General features: G+C 48.0%; 1 protein-coding gene across 2 annotated transcripts in view; it reads right to left on the bottom strand.

Annotated features, from left to right (window-relative positions):
* EFHD1 (EF-hand domain family member D1) overlaps nucleotides 1–19,132 on the bottom strand; it is a 50,432-nt gene that overhangs the window by 7,117 nt on the left and 24,183 nt on the right. For both annotated transcript variants that reach the window (XM_021924142.2, XM_031651610.1), the window contains exons 2-3: nucleotides 13,382–13,529; nucleotides 3,576–3,710 (exon numbers count right to left, since the gene is read on the bottom strand). In XM_021924142.2, coding sequence (XP_021779834.2) covers nucleotides 3,576–3,710; nucleotides 13,382–13,529 — 283 coding nt within the window. The remainder of the gene's footprint in view (nucleotides 1–3,575; nucleotides 3,711–13,381; nucleotides 13,530–19,132) is intronic.

The raw sequence follows: 19,132 nt of genomic DNA, 5'->3' as shown, positions 1-19,132 counted from the left end.
TGGCCAGGCTGGTCTCAAACTCCTGACCTCAAGTAATCCTCCCCCCTCGCCCTCCCAAAGTGCTGGGATTACAGACGTGAGCCACCACACTCCGCCTGTGAGGCTGGTCTTGATGAAAAATGTCATCAACTTCCCTCCTTGACAAACCTCATGGCACTTACCTCTCACCTCCAATGGAGTGGTCATGAACACTGAGACTTCTAGAGAATTCTCAATTTGTCCCCTCCTCCTCCCTAGTCTGGTTGTCACTACACTTATTGGACCCACAATTCTTCTCGGGACCTCTGTGAAAACTTCCCTGAGTCTAAACTGTCCCCAGGCAAGTGTGTACTCGTAGTGCCCACCCAAACACTCGAGGGCTCCCCTGCACCTGTGGCTGTGCGTTGGAATCACATCACAGCTCCATCACCTCCACGTTTCCTGAAACCCACCTTGGAGAAATCCCAGGTAGATGTGGGTGGGCCTGAGAAGCTGGTGTGCAGGTGGTTCTGACACTCAGCAGTCTGGGGAAGGCCTGACCTTCCCAACCAGGTGCCCAGAGAGGAGCTCCTCTCAGCCTTGGGGAGGCTGGAGCTCTCTGTCCAATACTGTCTAGTGCAGCCGGGAGCCATCCAGTCTGAGAGTCATAGACCATACGTGCCATGGTGGGCCAGAGGGTGGCAAGTGCTGGCCCAGTTTCCTGATCACCATATTTTCTTTCTTTCTCTCTCTTTCTTTCTCTCTTTCTCTCCTTCCTTCCTTCCTTCCTTCCTTCCTTATTTTCTTTCTTTCTCTCTTTCTTTCTTTCTCTCTTTCTCTCCTTCCTTCCTTCCTTCCTTCTTTCCTTCCATCTCTGTCCCTCTCTCTCTCTTTTTTTGGTGGAGTCATGCTGTCACCCAGGCTGGAGGTACAGTAGCACGTCTGGGCTCACTGCAGCCTCCGCCTCCTGGGTTCAAGCAATTCTCCTGCCTCAGCTTTCCAAGTAGCTGAGATTATAGGTGTGCACCACCATGCCCAACTAATTTTTGTATTTTTAGTGGAGACGGGTTTCACCATGTTGGCCAGGCTGGGGTCACCATATTTGCATCTTGGTTTTCACCTCCAGACACGTCACCAGCCCTGCTCCCTCACACATCCTGTATCCTCACATTGCCACACCTCTGCAGCCTCCAAACAAGCCTCACCCTCTACGCCTTGGAGCCTTCCACCTGCTGTTCCCACGATCACAACGCCCTCCCTTCCTTGATTACAAGGTGAATCCCCATTCATCTCAGAACATCTGTCACAAATGGCAGCTCCTTTATGGCCCTCTCCCAAATCCAGCGGTGACGCCCTCCATTTGTCATCCAGGCAGATGTTAATTGAGGGCCATTATATACCAAGCACTGTAATTACAAAGATATCATAGCTACTCTGCCTTTGAGTTTGGGTGAGGAGGCAGACCTATGAACGTAACGAGCTGCAAGAATTTTTACTGTCATTCTTTTCATCTTCTCTCCAGTTATAAAAAGAGTACACGCTCATTGTAAAACATCACAAAAATATAAAATAAGTCCCTCAGACACAACTATTACTAACACTTTGGCATGTAATGATCCAGGTTGGATTTCATGTTTACAAAATTAGGTTTCCAGCGTATTGCCTTGCTTCATTTATTCCGGACATCTGTCCACACGGACACGCAGCTGCATCTCATTTTCTGACAGCTCCAGAGTGTGCAAATGTGTGGGTATATCACAATGAACTCACTTCCCTGATAATGGAAGTTTTGGTTATTTCTAATTTTTCTATACTACTAACAATATTGTATGAAAATCCTTGTCCATACATGTATGTGCATTTGCATGGGTGTGGTGGCTCACGCCTGTTATCCCAGCACTTTGGGAGGTGGAGGCAGGCAGATCACGAGGTCAGGAGTTTGAGACTAGCCTGGCCGATATGATGAAATCCCATCTCTACTAAAAATACAAAAATTAGCTGGGCGTGGTGGTGCGCGCCTATAGTCCTAGCTACTCAGGAGGCTGAGGCAGGAGAATCACTTGAACCTGGGAGGCGGAGGTTGCAGTGAGCCAAGATCGCGCCACTGTACTCCAGCCTGGGCGACAGAGTGAGACTCAGTCTCAAAAAAAAAAAAAAAAAAAAAGAAGAAGTCTCAAGAGATAGAATTCTGGAAGGGAAAAATATAAAATGTGAATAGTTAGTTTCAAACTGCTTTACAAAAAGTTGGGTCAAAGTTGCAGTGAGCCAAGATCCTACCACTACACTCCAGCCTGGGCAGCAGAGTGAGACTCCATCTCAAAACATAAAATAAAAAGTTGGGCTAATTCATACTTTCACCAAAAGCATCTAAGGGTGCCTCAAAAAGATAAATTATAACCCACTTCCACGTGTACTAGAGGCACACAGAAGAGGACGGACAGTCAGGGAAAGCAGCCCAGGGGACGGAACTCTTCAACATGGGTCTGGATGAAGAAGCAGTTTTCTAGGCAGAGGCATTTGGGTAGGGCGTTCAGGCAGAGGGAACAGCAGATCCAGTTGGGAAAGGCGTGGCAGCATTTGAAGGGGATGGATGAGGCTGAAGCAGGGATCAGAGCCAGATTATAACAGGTCTTGAATGCCCAGATAAGACATTCCCAGACACTCAAACCTACTTCAACTAGAGCACGTATCACCTTGCACTGGAGCAGTGGACTGAAAACTGTCCTGCTAAGCTCGGGCTGTCAACCTAGCACCTCTGCCAAGGCATCATAAGACATCTGCATGTTATATACTCAATGGATGGAGAAGACCCATTCCTGCAAAATAGCCCTTCCCTCCTCTCTACCCTCTCTGTATCATTGTGGAGCTTGCTTTCTTCACTGGACTATGTGTGTGCCCTGGGAAGGGCAACAGTTATGTCCACTTCATCCTTAGACAGAAGTTGTATCTTAGAGCTCAGTGTGGTGCCCAGCTTTGCTGGAGATGGGCTGAATCAATGCTAAGTCAGGAAGGAAGGGCCAAACCACTTTCAGAATTGGACACATGGTGCCAGTGTTTAAGGCACAATGAGTGGTTGGCTTGTCCTTGACACTGTCAGATGAGAGCACTGGGCTTTCAGCGTGGCAGAAAGATGATGAAATCTGTCTCCAAGCAGCCTCAAAGAGAAGTGAGAATTTAGAGTCCTGCTTAGGGGACTGGGCAGGCCAGGATGTGTCACCAAGGCACTCTGTCTCTGGGCAAGCTCCCAGAATAAACTAAAACGAAACTCCACAAGAGTCCCAACAGCCCATACCACCTACGAAGGGCTCACAGTGAGCCAGGCACTTGCTAAATGCTTTCATGTACATGAACTCGTTTCATCATTCAGGCAATCCTGTTGTCACCTCTCCATCATACAGATGAAGACACTGAAGCTCCGAATGGACAGGGTATGGAGGAGGCCGACTCTGAGCTCATGTGGACTGGCACCCACTGTGCTGATTGGCAGGGGACTTGGAGGACCCTCCTGGTCTGTTTCTGCAGGTTTGCTCTGCTGAGATGAAAACGACAGCTGCCGTCTGGTGGACAGGGTGGAGGCTGGGAGTGGTTGCTCCTCACAGAAGAAACGAAGCACCTACCTTGGCTTCAAAGAAGTTCTTGGCACCTTTGACGCCCTCCAGGGCCACATTGATCTCGGAGAGCTTTGCCAGCGCCATGAGCCCACTGTCCTCCTGCAGCTCCCCCGCCGCGGCCTTGTGGAAAATGAGCAGGAACTACAGGGGAAAGAAAGCAGGGAATCAGAGTCGCTGTCACTGAGAGATTCACAACCAGCCTCTGGCCCAAGCCGAAGCCACTCTGCTAATCACTTAAGAAAGGTGTTTATGTGTGCCTGTGGCAAATTATTTTTCCCCTTATCAGATTGTCAGAAATGAAAATGTGCATTTTCCCCAAGGATATAGGGAAATGGGCACCCTCATATTTATTTGAGAGTGTAAACCAATTCAAACTTTTTTTTTTGAGGCAGAGTCTAGCTCTATCACCCAGGCTGGAGTGCAATGGTGTGATCTCGGCTCACTGCAACCTCTGCCTCTGGACTCAAGTGATTCTCATGCCTCAGCCTCCCGAGTAGCTGGGATTACAGGCACATGCCACCACACACAGCTAATTTTTATATTTTTAGTAGGGACGGGGTTTCGCCATGTTGGCCAGGCTGGTCTCAAACTCCTGACCTCAAGTGATCTGCCCGCCTTGGCCTCCCAAAGTGCTGGGATTACAGGCATGAGCCACTGCCCCCCGCCCTCAAACTTTTATTTATTTATTTTCTTTTTTATTTATTTATTTTTTTGAGATGGAGTTTCACTCTTGTTGCCCAGGCTGGAGTGCAACGGCGTGATCTCGGCTCACTGCAACCTCTGCCTCCCAGGTTCAAGCAATTCTCCTACCTCAGCCTCCCAAGTAGCTGGGATTACAGGGATGCACCACCATGCCCGGTTGATTTTTTTGTATTTTAGTAGAGACATGGTTTCTCCATGTTGGTCAGGCTGGTCTCAAACTTCTGACCTCAGGTGATATGCCCACCTCGGCCTCCCAAAGTGCTGGGATTACAGGTGTGAGCCACCGCACCCGGCCTATTTATTTCTTTTCTTTTCTTTTTTTTTTTTTTTAAGACGGAGTCTCGCTCTGTCGCCCAGGCTGGAGTGCAGTGGCGCGATCTGGGCTCACTATAAGCTCCGCCTTCTGGGTTCACGCCATTCTCCTGCTCCAGCCTCCCCAGTAGCTGGGACTATAGGCGCCCACCACCACGCCCGGCTAATTTTTTGTATTTTTACTAGAGACGGGGTTTCACTGTGTTAGCCAGGATGGTCTCGATCTCCTGACCTCGTGATCCGCCCGTCTCGGCCTCCCAAAGTGCTGGGATTACAAGCGTGAGCCACCGCGCCCGGCCGATAATTATTTATTTTCTTGAGACAGGGTCTCACTCTGGAGTGCTGTGGTGTGATCACAGCTCACCCTTGACCTCCTGGGCTCAGGCAGTCCTGTGGCCTCCAGTTCCTGAGTAGCTGGAACCACAGCTATGTGCCACCAGACCTGGCTTTTTTTTTTTTTTTTTTTTTAATTTGTAGAGACAGGGTCTTCTACGTTGCCCAGGCTGGTCTCAAACTCCTGGAAATGTTTATTGAAAATAAGATGCCTTCCAACCATTAATTCCACTGGTGGGAATTTATCCTTCAGAAACATTCCTACAATGGTTTAAACATTATCTATGAAAGTAAAAAATTAGCAGCATCCTAGTTTACAGTGACGAAAGAAAAATCAAATAAACCTGTATAAACTATTTTTTTTTAAAACTAAATAACTTAATATTTCCAATGGTTTTTTAACAACTTGTATTTTTCTAGTGTGTCTTATTTTTGCATTAGATGGTTTACCTTTCTTATCATTTGCTAAAGATCTTCACAGAACCTGGTATGTTTCAAATACTTCAGCTCTGTCACTTGCCTTTTAAGTATGTTTATGCTAATTTTCAACTTTCAAAAATTTTACATATGGTGTTATGCTTAGAAAAACCTTCCTCAGCAGCAAGGTTATATAAACAAGCACCTACGTTTTTTCTACAACTTTTATGGCTTTTTTTTTTAACCATGTAAATATTTAATCTCTGAAATTTATTTTTATTTATCATGTGAGGTTAATCATTAACCTTATTTTCTTCCAAATGGTTGGTTAGTAATCCTTGTATCATTTGTTAGTAATCCTTGTATCCACCCTTCTCCTCCAGATTCAAAATGTGACCTGAATGAATTAATCTTCAGGCCTCCAAAGAACAAACTTTTAAATAAATAAATTGGCCAAACTGGTTTTTTTTGAGATGGAGTCTCACTCTGTTGCTCAGGCTGGAGTACAATGGCTCGATCTCAGCTCACTGCTACCTCTGCCTCCCAGGTTCAAGTGATCCTCCCGCCTTAGCCTCCCAAGTAGCTGGGATTACAGGAGCGTGACACCATGCCTGGCTAATCTTTGTTTTTTTAGTAGAGATGGGGTTTCGCCATGTTGACCAAACTGGTCTTGAACTCCTAGCCTCAGGTCTCTCAAAGTGCTGGGATGACAGGCATGAGCCACCATGCCCAGCTATAAATTGGCCAAACTTAAATGGCAGGTCCCCCATCTTCCTGTACTCTCCCAAGGCAATTTTGTGGCTTTTTAAGTTCTCCTCTTTAAATAATTTTAATTGATTTACGCATCAAACAACTGCTATCTAAGTTTCATGATTTATTTTTCCATATGGAAAGAATATAAACTGATATGTTCCAAGCCATCATCAAAAGAGGGTCTCTCCAGGTTTTCAGGTGCTACCTAAAATGTGTGCACCCACAGGAAAATTTCAGGTTTCCAGGTCTTTTTTCATAACCCTCTTCCCTAAAAGAATGCCTTCTTTTAGGCAGGCACGGTGGCTTACGCCTGTAATCCCAGCACTTTGGGAGGCCAAGGCGGGCGGATCACGAGGTCAGGAGTTCGAGACCAGCCTGACCAACATGGTGAAACCCCGTCTCTACTAAAAATACAAAAATTAGCCGGGCATGGTGGCGTGCACCTGTAATCCGTTACTCAGGAGCGTGAAGCAGGAGAATTGCTTGAACCCAGGAGGTGGAGGTTGCAGTGAGCCAAGGTCATACCATTGAACTCCAGCCTGGGCTACAGGGCGAGACTCTAGGTGGAGGTTGCAGTGAGCCAAGGTCATACCATTGAACTCCAGCCTGGGCTACAGGGCGAGACTCTGTCTCCAAAAAAAAAAAAAAAAAAGCCTTCTCAAAAGGGCAAAGAACACTACTTAAAGTAGAGTGATATGTTAAGCAACCTCTACAGGCCTTCCAAACCCTCACTTGAGTATCGTTACTGCCAAGGCTCTCAATCCCCTGAGGGAAGCGTGTTTCATGCAGGCGAGAGTCTCATGCGGGGGAGAGTCTCAACCGCCGCAACCCTGACACGCCTTGTAAGACACCCTCTTCCTTTTGCTCCCTTCAGGGTCCTAACGCCACCGTGAACATGGTCAAATACAAAGCAAGGGACACAGCAAGATGCCCACAGAGAGGCCGACGGTCAGCCCCGTTCATCCACCTGCAGCTTCAAACTCTCTCACTAGAGGCCGGCAGAGACTCAGTTTGCTGCGGATTATCAGAGCCTGAACACTGATTTGAAAGAAGACAGGCCTCTTGAAGGAGGCCAGGCCCCCCAAGAATAGGTTGGAGGTCAAGGGGATGGGGACACAGGGGTGGGAAAGATCGAACCAGCAGACTTCAGGGCTGTGGATGAGAGGCATGTGGAGAGAGGGAATGACATACCAGTCGCTCTGTGCCCTGCTATCCTTAAAGCATTTCCTTCACAGAAGGCCCCACCACATTGCTCCACGAGGCAAACAGAACAGGCAGCCCCACCAGGCCAGTGCTCTGTGGGGCCCAGACAGGCAGCTGTGAAAAGACGGAGCACTGACTGGGTGTAGTGGCTCACACCTGTAATCTCGGCACTTTGGGAGGCTGAGGCGGGCGGATCACTTGAGGTCCAGAGTTCGAGACCGGCATGACCAACATGGTGAAACTCCATCTCTACTAAAAATACCAAAATTAGCCAGGCGTGGTGGTACACAACTGTAATCCCAGCTACTCGGGAGGCTGAGGCACAAGAATTGCTTCAATCTGAGAGGTGGAGGTTGCAGTGAGGCGAGATCGTGCCACTGCACTCCAGCCTGGGTGACAGAGTGAAACCGTGTCTCAAATAAATAAATAAATAAAATAATAAAATATTTTCTAAAAAAAGAAAAGACGGAGCACCACTCCCAGCCAGCGCCCACCCAGGTGACCTCAGGGACTTTCGCCATCCCCGAGGCTTGGCCTTCTCACATCCAGAGTGGAGATGACAGTTTACGGACGGGTTCCATGAACTGGAAACATGAGGGAAAGCTCTCCTCACGGGTCCCTTCCCAGAGCTGTTTCCTCTGAACCCTCAGGTCTGGGGCAGATCCAGACCACATCGACTCACTGTGCCAGGTCAGCAGGTGACCAGCAGCAACCCCATCACACCTCAGGGGTCCCCCCTATCCCAGCCAGTTAAAGAAGGAAAAAAAACTCAGCTCAAGCTGAAAGCGCCCAGCCTTCCATGAAGCATGCCAGACATTTCCATTTATTTTGTTACAATCACCAACCACCCTAAATGACAATTTATCCAACTGCCCAGCCTTGTTTGTCTTCCTATTTATAGTCCACAAAGCCGGGCATGTGGTAGAAGAATTGGAAACTGTCCTAGCTGTGACTGTGAAGAAAGAGGGGGAGGGAAGGAGAGGTAGAAAACAAAGAGACAGCAAGAGAACTAACAAAGCTAAAAAGCCCTTTCACACGCAAGCTATGGATGCTTCTGATACACGCAGGGAATTTTTAACTTCATGGCTGCGGCTGGTGATGCAAACACTCCCTCGGTATTAGAACTCTTAGGTTGCAAGTGACAGAAATAAACTTGTTCACTTAAGCAAAAAGGAGGTATTCATTATTTAAAACAGATGTCTTGACCAGACACAGTGGCTCACGCCTGTAATCCCAGCACTTTGGGAGGCCAAGGCAGGTGGATCGCCTGAGGTCAGGAGTTCGAGACCAGCCTGGCCAACATGGTGAAACCCTGTCTCTACTAAAAAGAAAAATACAAAATTAGCTGGGTGTGGTGCTGCATGCCTGTAATTCCAGCTATTTGGGAGGCTGAGGCAGGAGAATTGCTCAAACCTGGGAGGCGGAGGTTGCAGTGAGCTGAGATTGCACCATTGCACTCCAGCCTGGGCAACAAGAGCAAAACTCTGTCTCAAAGTAAATAAATGAATGAATGAATGAATGAATGAATGAATGAATAAATAAATAAATAAATAAATAAAATAGATGTCTCAAAAACCGAAGGACGAGATGCAGTGGCCTGGAGGAGGACTGGAACTGGGAGAGGCAAAGCCCTTCGGACTGGAGGCAAGATTCCCCCTCCATCTCTCATGCTGGTCCACATGGTAGAAAGTGGGCACCCCACATTGCATTACCCCTTCCAAGAACAGCCATCTGCAGAGCCAACTCAGAGCACTTCAGCCCCAATTTCAAAATCCCAAGAGAGAGAATTCAATTGGCCTGGTGAGACCAAGGGTTCATCCATGGTCTGGTCAGCCACGGTCAGGCGGGCGGGCAGCCCAGCACAGCCAGGCTCCAGGGGCCACTGGATTCGTCTGCTTGGGCTGCCCTAACAAAATTGTGCAGACTGGGTGGCTCACACAACAGAAATGTATTTTCTCACCGTTTCAGAAGCTGGAAGTGCAAGACCAAGGTGGCAGCAAATACGGTTTCCAGTAAGGAATGTCTTCCTAGCTTGTAAAGGGCACAGAAAGAGAACTTAGTTTTCACAATGGTCACAACAGCGGGGAGAGTTATTCACACCGCTATTTTAAAGACACAAAAACTGAGTCTCAGAAGTAAAAGATCTCACTCTGGGGACCTAGCTTTGCATGGCAGACGGAGCACATGCTCTTTTCAGCCTGTGAACACAGCCCTGGTCCACTAGGGCCTTAAGCAGAGGTGGAAACCAGCACAGTGAGATAATGGAACGGGAAAGTGTGAGTGGCAGCATGTCCTTACACTCCCAGGGCCTGCATGCCTGGGGCGGCTACTAGAGATGGGACTGGGCTTGGAACTGACAAAGGGTAGACTGTGAATGCCCCTGAAGCTCTGGAATGGGGGTGCAAACAAATCACACGAACCCTTTGGAGATTTCCAAGCCTCTGATGTCTACCATCTGCTGGCCAAACCAGCAGCTAGACAAAAGCTAACCAAGCATCATGGATTCAGGGAAGAGCACCTGCGGTTGGCCCCTGAGTACAACAGAGCAGATGGGGGAATGCGTCTTAGTTCATCTGGCAATTGCAAGCCACGAAACACCCTCTCAGCTCCTGTTCCCAGAGGTCACAGCCTCACCACAGCTCTCTTCCCAGAACCTACTCCAAAGCTTCACCAAGGCAAAAGTATCTGCCTTCTATACTCTAGGGGTATTCGGGTTGGAAAGAGCCAGTGCCCCAGCAGGAGCCAAATGGGGCAGCTGTAAAGACAAGTGTGGTGGTGACAGGACAGGTCGAGTGGCACGGAGGCCACAGCCCACACCCAGCAAACCCAGATCTCTGTGGCCCTTCAGCTCCTTGGCTCTGGCATGCAAAGCTGGATGAGATCATCCAGAGGGCCATGCCCAGCCCTGTGAATCCTATCTCAGCTTCAGTAAAGGTGGAAGATTTTGGAGCCGATTTGTAGAAGGGACAAGCCCAGTTCACCACGGCTGGGGGAGGGGCTTGTGGCTGCCAGTTCTGCTCCAGGAAGAACTTCTAGCCTAGAGAGACCAATGCTTGACCCAAAGTCTCACATTAGAAACCAGGGCGCTAGCTGGGTGTGGGGGCTCACGTCTGTAATCCCAACACTTTGGGAGGCTGATGTGGGAGGACTGTTTGAGCCCAGAAGTGAGAGGCTGCAGTGAGCTGTGAAAAAACCAGGATGCCAGTACTCCAACGTTTCTGGAATAACCAAGGTTAAACACCAGGAAGCAGGGAGAGTCCTCTACGCCGAGCTCCTAAGGGCTGAAGCTGAGACATGACTGAAACTGCAGATGCTCTGAGCCTTTAATCTGATATCATCATCAAAATTATTATAATAGGCCAGGTGCAGTGGCTCACACCTATAATCCCAGCATTTTGGGAGGCCAATTGCTTGAGGCCAGGAGTTCGAGACCAGCCTGGGCAACATGGGGAAACTCTATCTCTACTAAAATTACAAAAAGTAGCCAGGCATGATGGCACGCGCCTATAGTCCCAGCTACTCAGGAGGCTGAGGCAGGGGAATCGCTGGAACCCAGGAGGTGGAGGTTGCACTGAGCCGAGTTCACACCACTGCACTCCAGCCTAGGCAACAGAGTGAGACTATCTCAAAAAAAAAAAAAAAAAAAAGTTAATATAATACAGGTGGCAGATAAAACTCACAAGAACACATCTAACACATGAAATTCCCTTCCCTTGGGTGGCATCCTTGCCATGGAAGACATCTGATAGTCTTGAGACACTGTCCCTAAAATAGAAATGGCTTTCTCACAGAGGTTCTTAGCCATTTGGGGATCAGCTGTGAATGCTGTATGCACTCTTTCCGGGGAGATGCCAGTACCTCAAAATCTTGCCTGCAATTTCAGAGGTTCAAAGACCAAGTCCATTCTTGGACTGTTGGTGAGGGGGCTCCACCGGCACAGAATAAGACCCTTTATAAAATTACTTTTGAAAAAATTAGCCAGGTGTAGTGGTACACGCCTGTGGTCCAGCGACTCAGGAGGCTGAAGTGGGGGGATCGCTTGAGCCTGGGAGGTGAGGGTTGCAGTGAGCTAAGACTATACCACTGCACTCCAGCCTGGGGAACAGGGTGAGACTCTGTCTCAAAAAATTAAAAAATATAGCTGGACGCAGTGGCTCATGCGTGTAATCCCAGCACTTTGGGAGGCCGAGGCAGGCAGATTGTTTGAGCTCAGGAGTTCAAGACTAGCCTGGGCAACATGGAGAAACCCCCTCTCTACTAAAAATACAAAAATTAGCCAGGAATAGTTGTGCACACCTGTAATCCCAGCTACTTGGTGGGAACTGAGGCACAAGAATCACATGAACCCAGGAGGTGGAGGTTGCAGTGAGCTGAAATCATGCCACTGCACTCCAGCCTGGGCAACAGAGTGAGACTTTGTCTCAAAAATTTAAAAAAAATCTATTTTGGGGATGGGCACAGTGGCTCACACTGTAATCCCAACACGTTGGGAGGCCAAGACAGGAGGACTGCTTGAACTCAGGAGTTTGAGACCAGCCTGGGCAACAAAGTCAGTCCCTGTTTCTATAAACAACAACAAAAAATTTTTTTAATAAAAAATAAACTATTTTTGCATGCTGTAAAAATAAGAAGTAGCTAGACAAGGTGGCTCATGCCTGTAATCCCGGCACTTTGGGAGGCTGAGTTGGAGACCAGCCTGGGCAACATAGCAAGACTCCATCTCTACAAAAAATTTATTAAAATTAGCTGGGCATGGTGGTACATTTCTGTAGTCCCAGCTACTCAGGAGGCTGAGGTGGGAGGATGGGTTGATACTGGGAGTTTGAGGCCGCAGTGAGCTGTGATCATGCCACTGCATTCTAGCCTAGGCAACAGAGCAACCCTGTCTCAAGTAAATAAACAACAAACAAATAAATAAATAAATAATGAAAATGAAAATATAAAGAAGTATTATTCTCAAAATAACTGGGCAAGGTGGCTCATGCCTGTAATCCCAGCACTTTGGGAGGCAGAGGCAGGAGGATCGCTTGAGGCTGAGTTGGAGACCAGCCTGGATAACACAGTGAGACCTCATCTCTACAATGAATTTAAAAAATTAGACATGTGTGGTGGTATGTGCCTATAGTCCCAGCTACTCAGGAGGCTGAGGTGGGAGGATCAATGGAGGAGACTGCAGTGAGCAGTCTGGTCAAGGCTGCAGTGAGCCATAATTGAGGATTGAGCCACTGCACTCCAGCCTGGGTGATAAGCAAAGAAGACACATTATTGTATATTTCAAAATAATTAAAAGGAATAGAATGTTTCAAACACAAAGAAATGATAAACACCTGAGGTGACAGATACCCAGATTACCCTGACTTGGTCATTACACATTGTATGCTTATATCGAGATATCACACGTAGGCCGGGCTGTAATTTCAGCACTTTGGAAGGCCGAGACAGAGGATCACTTGAGGCCAGGAGTTTGAGACCAGCATGGTCAACATGGTGAAACCCCATCTCTACTAAAAATACAAAAATTAGTCAGGTCTGGTAGCACACTGAAATCCCAGCTACTTGGGAAGCTAAGGCACGAATCACTTGAACCCAGGAGGTGGAGGTTGCGGTGGGCTGAGATCATACCATTGCACTCCAGCCTGGGCAACATTTTTTTAGACTGTCTCAAAAAATAATAATAGTAAAAAAATATATCACATGTCTAATATGTATAATTATTATGTATCCATAACAATTAAAAATAATTTTAAAATACGTTTAAAAATGAAAAGTTTTAATACATAAAAAAAGAATAACATTATAAAACCACCAAAATTTTGTCCCCATAAATATCCACTATGAATATTGTGGTGAACATCCTCCAAATTTCTTATTATTTTATTGAAATGAGGTTATACTACCACCCATGCTGCTTTTGCCAGGCCAGAACTGGGGTTAGCTGTCTCCTAAAAGGTAATTTTGAAAGCAGAATTGCAGGTTAGATATGCAAACAGCACTCTGGAGATGCCAAACCCATTTGTGCTCCAGGGGGCTGTACACTTGAAGGTCCTCTCAGGGGCACCCCACAGGGGCTCAGGGCCAGAGCAGGCAGGTACCTCCCGGAAGCTGAGCTTGCCATCGAAGTCCTCGTCCACCTCCTTGATCATGCTCTTCAGGCCCAGGTGGGTCTGGGGGGCCCCCAGCTTCTCCATCATCAGCTTCAGCTCCATCAGGTCGATGAAGCCATCCCGCCCAGCGTCATACCTGCAGGGTCAAAGGAATGCATGACCGGGACGAAAGGACACTTGTTAGTCTCCCAAACATGTAATTCCTTTGGCTTCATTCATTGAAAAATGACTCAAATACCTCCCGCTCTGCGAGGCCGATGTGGGTCACCTGCTCCAGAGGTACCCCTCTCTCTTCAGAGAGCCTCAGGGCTTTGTATGACTCAAAGCGGATCTTGTACTACCTGTTGGTTTTCATGTCTTTTATCTCCTCAACTAAACCATAATTTCTGGAGGGTAAGAAACATGCCTTGTTTACCTTAATTTCCCCCAGTTTCGGTCCACAAACATCAAGTGAGCACCTCCTCCTAATGCTGGACATTGGAGGGGTTGCAGGAGCTGGCCCCTGACGCCCAGCACATTCGCAGGGAAGGGCTGGCAATTCCAGGAGCCTCCTCCTGGTCACTGCCCCTGGATCTCTCCTACGGCCATTCTGAACAGCTCGTCCCGGGTCTAGGGAAGTTGGTTCCCACCCCTGTGTGCGGCCGTGACTCTGGCTCATGATTCCCCTTTGGTTCGCTCGTCTTGTCTCCAGCTCTGAACGGCTGTGTCTGCCAAGAGGGCTCTGACTATCCTCTAACAGGGCCACCCCTCTGCTCACTGGCCCCCGAGCCCCCAGCCAGGAAACAAACCCAGCCTCACCAGGTGGGGACCGGCCCTATCCCCTCCTGGCCCAGCCATCATCAGCCCTCTGTGCTCTGCTTCCTCCAAGCCACTTCCCCCATTACAGGATTTCTCCACAGAAATCCCTGGCTCTCCTCCCTTCAAGCATTTCCCGTCACCCAGAGACTCCTTGTTGCTCAGGTATGAATACCTTGCTCTAAAAACAAATCAGTTTACAACAGCCAAAAGGTGGGAACAATGCAAGTGTCCGCGGACAGATGAAAGGAGAAATGAAACAGGGTATAGCCAGCCAGGCGCGGTGGCTCACGCCTGTAATTCCAGCACTTTAGGAGGCCAAGGCGGGCGGATCACCTGACATCAAGAGTTCGTGGACCAGCCTGGCAAACATGGTGAAACCCTGTTTCTACCAAAAATACAAAAATTAGCTGGGTATGGTGGTACATGCCTGTAATCCCAGCTACTCGAGAAGCTGAGGTGGGAGAATTGCTTGAACCTGGGAAGCAGAGGCTGCAGTGAGCCAAGATTACACCACTGCAGTTCAGGCTGGGTGACAGAGTGAGACTCCGTCTCAAAAACAAAAAGTGGGTATATTCGTATATCCACACAATGGAATATGGTATGTTTATACAAGGGAATATTGTTTGGCAATAAAAAGGAAGGGAATGCTAACACACGGGTGAACCTTGAGGGCATTCTGCTAAGTGAAACAAGCCAGCCACAAAAAGGCAAATCCTGTATGGTTCCACTTCTGTGATGTTCTTACAGTAGTCAAATTCATAGAGACAGAAAGTGGATGAGTGGTTGCCAGGGGCTGGGAGACAGGGGCATGGGAATTAGTGTTCAACGGGTAGAGATTCAGCTTGAGATGAGAAAAAGGTTCTGGCGATGGATGGTGGTGATGGCAGCACAATAACATGAATGTACTTAATGCTGTCCACTTACATGGTTAAAGTGGTCAGAGGTTTTGGGGTTTTTTTGTTTTTGTTTTTGTTTTTGAGACAGAGTCACGCTCCGTCGCTCAGGCTGGAGTGCAGCTGCACGATCTCTGCTCACCACAACCTCCATCTCTCAGGTTCAAGTGATTATAGTGCCTCAGCTTCCCAAATAGCTGGGATTACAGGTGTGCACCACCACACCCAGCTAATTTTTGTTTTTGAGGTGGAGTCTTTCTTTGTCACCCAGGCTAGAGTGCAGTGGCACAATCTCGGCTCACTGCAACCTCTGCCTCCTTGGTTTAAGCAATCCTCCTGCCTCAGCCTCCCAAGTAGCTGGGATTACAAGTGGGTGCCACCACACACAGCTAATTTTTGTATTTTTAGTAGAGACGGGGTTTCACCACGTTGGCCAGGCTGGTGTCGAACACCTGACCTCACGTGATCCGCCTGCCTTGGCCTCCCAAAGTGTCGGGATTGCAGGCATTAGCCGCTGCACCTGGCCTGGTCAGTTTTATGTTAAGTGCATTTTACCACAATATTTAAAAAATTAAATAAATAAGGCTGGGTATAGTATCATAGGCCACCTGCAGTCCCAGCTACTTGGGAGACTGGGGTGGGATGGTCGCTTCAGCCCAGAAGTTTGACTGTATCCAGCCCAGGCAATGTAGCAAGACCCCATCTCCTAAAAAAATTAATAAAGGGGCTGGGTGTGGTGGCTCACACCTGTAATCCCAGCACTTTGGGAGGCTGAGGCAGGCAGATCACGGGGTCAGGAGATCGATATCGAGACCATCCTGGCTAATACGGTGAAACCCCATCTCTACTAAAAATACAAAAAATTAGCCGGGCATGGTAGCGGGCGCCTGTAGTCCCAGCTACTCAGGAGGCTGAGGCAGGAGAATGGCGTGAACCCAGAAGGCAGAGATTGCAGTGAGCTGAGATTGTGCCACTGCACTCCCGCCTGGGTGACAGAGAGAGACTTCATCTCAAAATAAAATAAAATAAAATGAATAAATAATAAATACAAATTTAAAGATTAAACAAATCAAGCTTCCTCACTGATCTGGTTTGGACCTGCATCCCCACCAAATCTCATGTCGAATTGTAGTCCCCAGCGTTGGAGGTGGGACTTGGCGGGAGGCGGTTGGATCATGGGGGTGGATTTCTCATGAATGGTTCAGCACCATCCTCTTGGTGCTGTTCTTGTGATAGTGAGTTCTTGCGATAGTGAGTGAGTTCTTGCAAGATCTAGTTGTTCAAAAGTGTGCAGCACCTCCCCGCTTGCTCTGTCTTGCTCCTGCTCTGGCCATGGAAAGTACTCCTCCCCCTTCACCTTCTGCCATGCTTGTAAGTTTCCTGAGGCCTTCCCAGAAGCCAAGCATACACTGCCATATTTCCGGTACAGCCTGAGGAACTGTGCCTGAGCCAATTAAACCACTTTTCTCATAAATTAGTTACTCTCAGGTTTTTCTTTGTTGCTGTTTGAGAACTGACTCATCCACTCATTACCCATCTGCATTCCCCCCAACACAGCCTCAGTAACAAAACCCCACCATTATTGAGAACAACCACTACCCACCAAGAAATGTAGCCTGTGGGCACCTAGGAATCTAGTGCTGTGGGCTGGAGTTATTTAAGGCTCCCAAGGTCAGGCTGGAGAGGAGGCCCAGGAATCCCTGACAGGCTCCCCTCCAGTCACAGTGGCCAACTCGTGCCGTTCCTCCCACCCAGCCACCCCCTCTGTGCCTTCCTCTATGGTCTTCCTGTGCCCGGGAGCTCAGGGAGCCACTCGCTTCCTCCTCAGCTGTCCAATAGCACCCGCTGTCCATCCTTCTCCGGGACAGCATTCACCACCTTCCTCTGGTGGGTGCTATTTTTATTTCTTGTGTTTTTTTTCCTCAATGCCCTCACTTTAACAGTATGCTGGCTACTTCTTACTCAAGCAGCTGTGTGCTCAGCGCGGCCTCCTCGCTGGCAGAGTTACATTGCAAGGCACTAAAGGACACAGACAAGATCACCGGATGGCTGTCAGTGAGCTTTGAGGAACCGTGAAGGATGAGACAGGTGTTCCAGATCTGGAAACCAGCAAGGTGCTTCTGGGTTTCCCAGAAGTAGTCAGAGTATGTGAATCACAGATGCATCAGCCCAGGATCTAGCGTTGCCACAGGATGGTTTGTGAGCACTTTAAGAAGGGAAGCAACGATTTCCATGGGTTCACTGAAAATGACTTGGGCATGGACCTCACTTACCTGTTTTTTAAGCTTTTTTTTGAAAAGACAGCTTTACTGAGATATAATTCACATACCATAAAACTCACTGTACAGTGCATGGATTTTTATATATTCAGGTTGTGCCAACATCATTACCATGTAATTCCAGAACGTTTGCATCACCCTAAAAAGAAACTGGTACCCATTTGCAGTCATTTCCCACTCCCCTCTTGCCACCCCTCCCCCCTAGCAACTACTAGCCTTTCTGTCTCTATGGATTTGCCTCTTGTGGACATTCTGTTGCCCAACAATATTCCACTGTATCAATATACCATATTTCGTTTCTTCACTCATCAGGTGATGGACATTTGGTTGTTTCCACCTTTCGGCAACACCTTATGAACAGTGTTGCTTTGAACGTTCATATACAAGTGTTTGGACATATATTTCCATTTTCTTGTGTATATACCCAAGATTGGAAATGCTGGGTCACATGCTTATTTACTTGTGAAACGTTACTGTCAAGTTGGTCTAATGGAAAACCACAGCTGACCTGATGTCACCACTCAGGGTGAGCAATGCCCTATAGCAGGCCTTTGGGGGAAGATAAACAGGTATGGATACACTTAGGCGGAATGGCTGTTAGTTACAGCCACCCGGAAAGGGTGCTGACTCTCAGATTTGCTATTGACACAAAGTTGGGGCACAATCTAGGCCCAAAAGATCTCAGCAAGCTGGTGTGATGTCCACAGATAAAATATAGCAAAGAAAAATGCAAGGTCCTGGCCGGGCACAGTGGCTCATGCCTATAATCCCAGCACTTTGGGAGGCCAAGGTGGGTGGATCATCTGAGGTCAGGAGTTCGAGACCAGCCTGACCAACATGGTAAAACCTCATCTCTACTAAAAATACAAAAAATTAACCGGGTGTGGTGGCGCATGCCTGTAATCTCAGCTACTCAGGAGGCAGAGGCAGGGGAATCACTTGAACCCAGGAGGCAGAGGTTGCAGTGAGCTGAGATAGCGCCATTGCACTCTAGCCTGGGGAACAGAGTGAAACTCAGTCTTTAAAAAAAAAAAAAAGAGAAAAATGCAAGGTCCTAAACAAAGAATTACCATAGGATTCAATGGATGTCTGGACACTAGTATTCTTTTTTTTTTTTTTTTTTTTGGAGATGGAGTTTCACTCTTGATGCCCAGGCTGGAGTGCAGTGGCGCGATCTCAGCTCACTGCAACCTCCGCCTCCTAGGTTCAGGTGATTCTCTTGCCTCAGGCCTCCCGAGTAGCTGGGATTACAGGGGTCCACCACCATGGCCAGCTAATTTTTTGTATTTTTAGTAGAGACAGGGTTTCATCATGTTGGCCAGGTTGGTCTCGAACTCCTGACCTCAGGTGATCCACCCGCCTCGGCCTCCCAAAGTGCAGAGATTACAGGCGTGAGCCACCGTGCCTGGCTGACACTAGTGTTCTTAGCAGCATTATTCACAATCACCAAAAGGGGGAAACAACCCAAATGCCCATTGACAAAATGTGATCTACACAAACAATGGAATTCCATTCAGCAGTGAAAGGGAAGTGAACTCTGACACATGCTCCCAGGCTACAGTGTGGATGAACCTTGAACACATTGTGCCAAGTGAAATAAGCCAGTCACAAAAAGGGCACCTCACTGTATGAATTCACTCATCAGGTCCCTAGAGTAGTCAAAATCATCGAGACAGAAGTAGAATGGTGGCTGTCAAGGGCTGGGGAAGAGAATGCGGAGTTAGTGTTGAATGGGGACAGAGTTTCAGTTTAGGAGGGTGAAAACATTC

The sequence above is a fragment of the Papio anubis genome, chromosome 10 (genome assembly GCF_008728515.1).
Source record: "Papio anubis isolate 15944 chromosome 10, Panubis1.0, whole genome shotgun sequence".
NCBI classification, from domain to species: domain Eukaryota; kingdom Metazoa; phylum Chordata; class Mammalia; order Primates; family Cercopithecidae; genus Papio; species Papio anubis.
This window is presented reverse-complemented; position numbering and strand designations above follow the sequence as displayed.